Source organism: Lathyrus oleraceus, chromosome 4, assembly GCF_024323335.1.
Source record: "Lathyrus oleraceus cultivar Zhongwan6 chromosome 4, CAAS_Psat_ZW6_1.0, whole genome shotgun sequence".
NCBI lineage: Eukaryota > Viridiplantae > Streptophyta > Magnoliopsida > Fabales > Fabaceae > Lathyrus > Lathyrus oleraceus.
The window spans coordinates 73,133,770-73,142,974 of NC_066582.1; the positions used below are offsets into that span (position 1 = coordinate 73,133,770).

General features: G+C 33.9%; 1 protein-coding gene across 1 annotated transcript; it reads left to right on the plus strand.

Annotated features, from left to right (window-relative positions):
• Positions 1 to 777: 777 nt before the first annotated feature.
• On the plus strand, positions 778 to 3,607 carry LOC127073470 (heparanase-like protein 3). The gene is made up of 8 exons (XM_051014624.1): positions 778 to 1,224; positions 1,523 to 1,559; positions 1,668 to 1,857; positions 1,940 to 2,097; positions 2,176 to 2,406; positions 2,491 to 2,680; positions 2,766 to 2,991; positions 3,069 to 3,607. Exons 1-8 carry the CDS (start codon positions 997 to 999, stop codon positions 3,384 to 3,386), a joined length of 1,578 nt encoding a protein of 525 aa, XP_050870581.1. The 5' UTR covers positions 778 to 996; the 3' UTR covers positions 3,387 to 3,607.
• Positions 3,608 to 9,205: the final 5,598 nt, after the last annotated feature.

A 9,205-nucleotide genomic window follows, 5' to 3' on the forward strand; every position in this document is an offset into this window, starting at 1 on the left:
ATCGTTCTAATTAATTTTGAAGAAGAATTAATATGAATGTTAATCCGTAAATAATCATCATTTTCTCTCTTTTATGTTTACGTCATTGCCTCTCTATTTTCTTCATTAACCTAATGAAAATTTATAGACGTTGTCCTTGTTTAATGTTTTTGAGGCAAATGCAAATAATTCATGATTAGTTGCAGTATGCCTAAATATAAATAAATAAATGATTTTTTTTTTAATATTTTCAAAGTCTTAGTTCTGTAAATTTTATTTAGGAATTAAAATGATTTATTACTCTTAAAATAAATAGATTGATTTGCATGCATCGAAAATGAAAAAATCTTATACAATTAAATCATCTAAAATAAATGCTTTTAGTGACACTTAAAAAAATAATATAAAAAACATCATAAAATGATTTGATTATATATATATATATATATAGTTATAGTTATGTTAACTTGTGCCTTTAGAACGAAAGTTAATGTTATTATTACTAAAAAATTTGTGTAGAATAAAATGAAATCTTAAATTTTAAAAAATCAAATACACTCGTTTCAAAAAAATATTTCTATAAATATATCATTAATTTATGTTCTTGGGATACATGTTAGAATTAATTATATATATATATATATATATAAAGTTTAAGTTTTTTTTTTTGGGTGCATTCATCCTAGTAAATTGTAAAATAAAACTGTCACCTTTTTTCATTTTCCTAACATTAATTTGGAAATAAAAATATATAAATAATGAATGTTTTCAACCTGAGTGAGAGTGAGTTTTTCTCTCACATTGTTTGTATAAATATACCAAATATTTTGCCAGCAATATACAAATGAAAAATTCTACTGTCTTTTCCAGCAGGCCTTTGTACAGACATAACAAACTTTCTTGTACCAAAGTTTTTGTCATACTACTGCTGCAGTAACAAAACCTCAACTCTTTCTTGTTTCTGCTGACCCATTTATGCAAAAGCCATAAAGATCTTAACTTTTATTGATTCAGAAAATGGGTTATCAAAATAAGCTTCTGGGTATGTTCTTATGCTTTTACTTCATTGGAGTTAATGGTATAGGAAATTCTTCAGCTTCTGATAAAGGAGTTGTTGTCATTCATGGCAAAGCTTTTATTGGAAGGATTGATGATGATTTTGTTTGTGCAACTATTGATTGGTGGCCACCTGAGAAATGTGACTGGGGAAAATGCAGTTGGGGTCATGCTTCTCTGCTTAATCTGGTATAATTTCATTGCTGCAAGTTATTATTCCAATATCATAAAAATATATGATTTTTCTTTTCTTATGATGCTTGGGTTGTTTTAGTTCTGTTGCTAAATGATTTCTGTAAAAAAAATTATACCTTTTTTAGTAAAGAGAATCATTTTGTACTAATTAATTGTGGAGAACAAATTGATTATTTTCTGGCAAAGTAATGATGAGATTATATCATAAACTTTTCATTTTCGAGTTTGGAATGTTATAGAGTTGATGAAGTTAAAGAGATGATTTTGATCTTGTAATTTTGATTTCATGCAGGATCTTAATAACAAAATTTTGTTAAATGCAGTAAGAGGTAATGGAAAATTCAGATGTCTGTTTATGTTTCAGAGAAATTTAATTCGTGTTTCATTACTAGTTTTGAGAGATTATTAAGATAAAATTGCTTCTGAATGTTTTGCAGCTTTTTCACCCTTGAAAATTAGATTAGGTGGCACCTTGCAAGATATTGTGACATATGGGACTAAAGATAATATGGAATCTTGTATTCCATTTGTGCTGAATCCTAAAGCAAGGTTTAATTTTGGTTTCACTCATGGATGCTTACCAATGCAAAGATGGGATGAGCTAAACAGCTTTTTTCAAAAAGCAGGGTAAAAATCACTTCTTCCTTTAGAGTTATAAAAAGAAATTGTGAATTAGGACTAAACAGATTCATCTTTTGTGATCTTTCAGAGTTAAAGTTATATTTGGATTAAATGCTCTTGCTGGAAGGTCTTTTACTTCTGATGCTGGTGTTGTTCCTGCGGTTGGACCTTGGAACTATGCCAATGCCGAGTCTCTTATACGTTATACGGTTGCCAAGAAGTATACAATTCATGGTTGGGAATTCGGTAAGTGAATGTTTCCTTGGTTACAATTAGACTCAAAAGAAAAATGGAAATCACAAGAAGCTTTTTTTTATTGGACAGGTAATGAATTGTGTGGAAATGCAATTGGAGCAAGTGTTACTGCGGATCGATACGCTTCTGATGTAATTGCTTTGAAAAATATAGTTCAAGATGTATATAGAGGGGTTGAGCCAAAGCCACTAATCATTGCACCTGGAGGCTTCTTTGATGTGAATTGGTTTACGGAATTCTTAAACAAATCGAGGGAATCCGCAAATGTGATCACACACCATATTTATAACCTCGGACCAGGTAAGTTCCGCCAAAACATGATAAGTTTTCGTGTTTTCTCAAATTCCATGAGTTTGATTTTAAAAGAGAGCTATTTCCATACAGGAGTTGATGATCACTTAGTCGAGAAAATTCTCGATCCAACCTTTCTCGATGGAGTGACTAACACATTCCGCGACCTTAAAAATGTACTTCGAAGTTCACGAAACTCGGCTAAAGCATGGGTTGGTGAAGCTGGAGGGTCTTACAATAGTGGCCGCCATCTTGTATCCGATGCATTTGTCAACAGCTTCTGGTTAGTGTAACTCCGCGATTATGAATACATCAGTAGGAGTTTCTTTAACGTGTTTTATCGATATAATCAAATCGAATGAATGCAGGTATTTGGATCAGCTTGGCATGTCAGCTACTTATGGCACCAGCACATATTGCAGACAGACATTGATAGGAGGAAACTACGGTTTATTGAACACAACTACTTTCATGCCAAATCCAGACTATTACAGTGCTCTTCTTTGGCACCGACTCATGGGATCACGCGTCCTATCAACTACGTTCTACGGAACAAAGAAGATCAGAACTTATGCTCATTGCGCAAAGGAATCTGTGAGTGAAGTTTTGTAGTACGATTTTTTCGTAGTATGTTATTTTGCGAAATCTGATTTGATGATACTATCTTACAGAAGGGAATCACAATACTGTTTCTCAACTTGGACGACAGCGCCACTGTCAATGCACGAGTGACGTTAAACTATGCGAAGAAACCTCCGCCTCAGAATGCGGGAAAGTTACAGAGAAGAGAATATCATTTAACAGCAAAGGATGGAAATTTACATAGCCAAACAATGTTACTAAATGGAAACATTCTAAGTGTAAATTCGGATGGTGATATTCCTCCTTTGAATCCTATATATGTCGATTCTTCGAAGCCAATAACAGTTGGTCCTCTCTCTATTGTATTTGCTCATATACCAGATGCTGCAATCCAAGCTTGCAGCTAGACAGCTCGATGGAACTAGGCGAACCGAAAATCGGTTTCGCTTGGTGGTTGATAATAAAGTTAAACATAGTAGAATACACAAAAAAGTACTATTGTTAGTTTGTTTGGAGGGCCAAGCCCTATGATTTTGATTGGTTTTGAATATTCCCAATAGACTATTCAGATTATTATGACAACTGTATATTTGATTATTATAAATTGAAAGTGACTCGTTCAATTCAAGTGACTCGTTTTCTGATACACGTGATTATATTCAATTATTTATATTTTCTTAAATTTTTACCGGTTTATGTGTCACGTTCATGTCTGGAATCTTTGTCTGTGTCGGTTTTTATAACTCAGAGTATTTCGAGGCTTTTTTCTTTGGGACAAATGAGAGCCACATAGATCAATAGAGGCATGTGTACGTTTCTATGACCTTAGTTTATCTTACAACTAACGTTACAGAAATATGACAGGACAAAAGAATGAAAATTTATTGCATGAAAGTTTGGTGAGATATTAATGACTTTAAAAAATGTTGACATTACTTAAATTGTCTTCTATGGTTGAAACTTGAATTGAAACCAAAGCATCAAAAGTTAGTATTTCAACAAATAATTGACTTAGAGATTACAACACGTCACTGCTATTTTTTTGGTAACCAACCAGAATCATCTATTAGAAAATATACAACTACTATAATATGCTACAATTGAAGAAAACAAAAATGTAATTTACATATAGTGATATATAGTATCTACATGGTATAAAAATGAATTTCAAATTAAATACAGAATGATATGCATTATATTATGAGAAATCATCTATAATTAGAAACAACCTACACTACATGGATGATTATATCATTAAGATAACTAGTGAAGGCTACACCTACAATTGCATGTGCATCCTCAACAGTCATACCATGAGAAAATAGAAAGAAAAAAAAGTCAGAATAGTCATATACATTTAAAGACAAAGTATATGAAGCTAATCATGTTCTTTGACTTAAAATAACAATTAAAAACAAGTATATGAAGCTAAGCATGTTCTTTGACTTAAAATAATAATAGTGGATATGAAGGAGGGTTCTTTCATTAATTAGAGCTAACCATTAGATTAAGAGAGAGAAAATAAAATAAATAAAATTTGCATTCTCAATATTCATGGCTCTGAAACGTCTACCGGACTTTAAATACAAAGACCTTAATGAATTTAAATGTTAATAGACATAAACTCACTTGAAGGAATTCAAATAACAATAATAATAACATAAGTTTGTTGTTAGAAATTAGTTAGATCGAACTCAAACACATTGGATGTAGATGTAGCTTTTCGATATTGTCGAAGACTGGGGATTTCGACAGAGTCAAAATTTGAAGAGTGTTGTAGTCGAAGTATGTTCATGTATATTTTAACATTCAATATGTGTGTAATAGTTATGTTATGTCATGTAATGATTTAATCTTCATACATTAGATACATGTGTTAGTAGTCTATAAATAGGTCGTGCTCTCTCACTTTGCAAGAGAGATGGTTGGTGATTCACTTGTAAACAAATAACGCTCTTTGTGAAAGTGAATGGAAATCATGTTTTAACCATTTTTGTTATCTCTTCTTTCTCCTCTCTTCTTGAATCTAAAGGTTTCTTGGTTTTCAAGAAACTCCATCGTTCTCACAATATTACTTTGTTCTTAGCATTGATTTTCTCAATAAACAGGTTCGGTGAACGTGGATCAAGATGCCTATAACAAAGTATGAGATTGAGAAATTCACGAGAGAAAATGATTATGAATTATGGGGCTTAAATATACAAGCCCTTTTTGTTCAGTAAGGTATGTTAGAAGCGCTGGAGGGATCTTAAAACATGGATGATCCCTTAACGGAGAAGGAGAAGAAAATGATGATTGAGAAAGTCCACAATACCATCATACATAGCCTTAGCCTTGGTGATAAGGTTCTCAGGCAGATCTTGAAGGAGAAAACCGCAACAACTGTGTAGATCAAACTTGAAGGTTTGTACATGACCAAGTCTTTAGTCAATCATTTTTACCTAAAACAGACTTTGTATTCATTCAAGATGAGTGAAGACAAAGTCTTGATTGAACAATTAGGTATGTTCAACAAACTGATTCTTGATTTTAAAAACATTGATGTTAGCATCGGCGCTGAAGATCAAACGTTGTTGTTGTTGTGTGCTTTACCAAGTTCCTAGGCTCATTTCAAAGAAACTCTCTTGTATAGAAGAGAGTTCATGACCTTTGAAGAAGTTCAATCGGCCTTGTATTCTAAGGACTTGAATGAGAGGAATGAGCAGAAGTCATCTTCAGTTGGAGAAGGCTTGTCAATAAAGGGAAAATTCTTGAAGAAAAATGGTAAGTTTGAGAAGAAGAAGGGTAAAGTTCGACAAAAGTCTTATGGTGGTGATGCTCCTGTGATTAATTGGTACCACTATAAGAAGGAAGTTCATACAAAAAAGGTGTTTCCTAATAACCTGAAGGGTTATGGTGATAGAAAGGATAATGACAATGCATCCATTGTTCAAGATGATTATGAATCATTTGATGTCTTGGTGGTTTCGAGCAGCAACTCTAACAAAGAGTGGATTATAAATTCAGATTGCACTTGGCACATGACTCCAAACAAAGATGTGTTTAAAGAATTATATGATCAAGAAGGTGGATCAGTGCTAATAGGAAATAATAAATCCTGTAAGATTGTAATGATTGGATCTGTGAGGTTCAAGCTCCATGATAAAACCATAAAGTTGCTGACAGGTGCTAGGTATATACCTGGTCTGAAGAGAAATTTGATATTTTTTTGTGAATTAGACAATAAATGATATGTTTTCAAAGGAGAGTATGGTATCCTGAGAATCATGAAGGGGTTGAAGGAAGTCTTGAGAGGCATCAAGAGGCAAGACTTGCATTCCCTTGAAGCCGATGTCATAAGTGGCTCAGTTGATATTACATCATTGAAGCACCTGACAAAGACTGGTTTATGGAACATTAGACTTATCCATGTCAGTGAAAAATGCCTGATCGAATTAAGCAAGTAGAATCGGTTAGGTGTTGATAAGGTCGAAAAGTTGGAGTCTTGTGAACCGTGTGTTTTTGGTAAAGCCTGCAGAGTGAAGTTCAACAAAGGCCAATAAAGAACAAAATGATCTCTTGATTATGTCCATGTTATCTTTAGGGACCTGTAAGAAATTCACCACACTCAGGTGTAAGGTGTTTTCTATCCATAGTTGATAATTATTCAAGAAAGCTTTGGATATTCATTCACAAAACTAAGGATGAAACTTTTGGAAACTTCAAAAGTTGGAAAACTCTGGACAAGAAGGAAGGTCAAGATGTTAATGATAAATAATAGCCTTGAATTTTGCAATGATGCATTTAAAAGTTATTGTTCTATGTCTGGGATTACAAGACACAAAACTGTTGTAGGTACACCCCAACTAAACGGCCGGGCTGAAAGGTTCAACCGAACTATCCTGGAAAGGGTGAGGTTCATTTTGGTTAGTGCTTAATTGAAGAAGGTTTTTTGGGCCGAGGTTGTTGTGACTGCAGCATACATGATAAATAGGTGTCCCTTAACTACCTTTTGGATGAAGAAACCTGAAGAAGTCTGGTCAGGTCATCCATCAAATCTCAATAGACTTAAAGTATTTTTTGTGTAGCCTATGCTGACATTAGGTAAGTTAAAGTCAAACCTAGAGCTATGAGATACATGTTCTTTGGGTATCCTTAGGGAGTCAACTCTTATAGTTTGTGGTGCCTAGAACCTGGGGACAAGAGATGCATCATTAGTCATGATGTAGTTTTCAATGAAGTTGAGATGGCTTTAAAGAAAACTAATGATGGCGTGGAGCACTTGGGAAATGAAGTTCACACTCATGGTGAAAATCGAGATGAAGTTGTAGAAGAAGCATAAGATGCTGAAGAAAACGAGGAAAGTGTTGATGACTACATGTTAGCAAGAGACACGTCAAGAAGAGTCATCAAGCTACCTCAGAGGTTTGGTTATGTAAACCTCGTAGCTTTTACCTAAATTTCAAAAAGTGAGGTTCTCAGTGAATAACCTAGAGATTACAAAGAATCTATGAGGAGTCGAAATAAGAAGGAATAGGTTAAAGCCATAGATGATGAGTTAAAATCTCTTCATGATAACCACACCTGGAAGCTGAACGAAAAACCTACAAGGTTCATGTTAGTCAGCTGTAAATGAAGTTTCAAAGTAAAGGAAGGAATTGAAGGAGTTATGTCAAAAAGTTTCAAGGCGAGACTGGTTGCAAGGGGCTTCATTCAGAAGGAAGGAATGGACTTCAATGATGTATTCTCTCCTATTGCAAAGCATGGATCCATTGGAATTATTCTTGCCATAGTGGCTAGGTTTGACCAAGAATTGGAGCAAATGGATGTGAAGACTGCCTTCCTATATGGTGATCTCGATGAAACGGTCTTGATTAAGAAACATGAAGGGTATGAAGAAAAAGGTAAGAAGGATTATGTGTGCAAGCTGAACATGTCACTATATGGTCGAGTACATATCATGGAATACATGATAGATCCTATTGCATATGCATATGGAATCTTATTCAAATGATCCATCTCTTCCTTAGTTGAAGGGGGTCGTATTTTTGATATACACAAGCCATGTTGCATATGTATGAATCCTTTCTTGGAATCATGCATATTAAAGCATCTCAACACTTATTCTATGTATGTACAATGACTTAGTCCAAGAAAGTATTTTGTGATCTATCTCTATAGATCCTGATTCCTAATATATAGGCTGCTTCGCCCAGGTCCTTCATCAAAAAGCGTTTGCCTAACCAAGTTTTCACTTACTACAAGGTAGGAACATTATTTCCAATGAGTAATATGTCATCTACATATTATATTAGGAGAACGATCATGATCCCACTAACCTTCTTGTAGACACAAGGCTCATCTTCGTTTTTAATGAATCCATATTGTTTTAGTGTTTCATCAAAATAAAGATTTGAACTTCTAGAAGGTTGCTTCAATCCATAGATTGATCACTCTAACTTACATATCTTTTGTGCTTCTTTTGGTATGTCAAATCCTTCAGGTTGTGTCATGTACACATACTCAAGAAGATTCACATTAAAGAAAGCAGTTATGATATCCATCTTCCATATTTCATAATCATGTTATGCAACGATATCAAGTAAAATCAGAATATATTTGAGCATTGTAACTGGTGAAAAGGTTTTATCATAATTGACACCATGAATTCGCTTATAGCCCTTAATACTAGTCTTTCCTTATAGGTATGTACCTTACCATCCATGTCAGTCTTATTTTTTAGGATGCACTTGTATACTATAGGATTGACTCCTATATGAGGATCTACCAAGGTCTAAACCTGGTTTATGTACATGGAATCCATTTCACATTTCATGACTTCTAGCCACTTCTTAGACTCAGGACCAATAATGGCCTCTTGGTAAGTCACAGGCTCATCTTGATCCATGAGCAATACATCACCTTGATCAGTTATGATATATCCATATCTCTCGGGTTTGTGACATATCTTATTTGACCTACGATGGTCTTGTTCTACTTGATCATGTTGATCTTCCAAAACTACTTGTGTTTTCTGCTTTAGTTCCTCTATAAGTGTATCAATGCTTTGTGATTCTTGAATTTCTTCAAGATCTACTTTCCCCCCATTTATTCCTTTGGAAATAAATTCTTTTTCAAGGAATACTCCAGTTTGAGTGACAAACACTTTTCCCTCAAAAGGATTGTAGAAGTAATACCCTCTAGTTTCTTTAGAATATCCCACAAATAAGCATTTGTCATATTTTGG

Bases quoted from the DNA above. Each gene is read 5' to 3' on its own strand.
- LOC127073470 (XM_051014624.1), top strand. From the start codon at position 997: ATGGGTTATCAAAATAAGCTTCTGGGTATGTTCTTATGCTTTTACTTC. The intron at 2,681-2,765 runs GTTAGTGTAACT...GAATGAATGCAG, and splicing joins GCATTTGTCAACAGCTTCTG to GTATTTGGATCAGCTTGGCA. The intron at 2,992-3,068 runs GTGAGTGAAGTT...ACTATCTTACAG, and splicing joins CTCATTGCGCAAAGGAATCT to AAGGGAATCACAATACTGTT.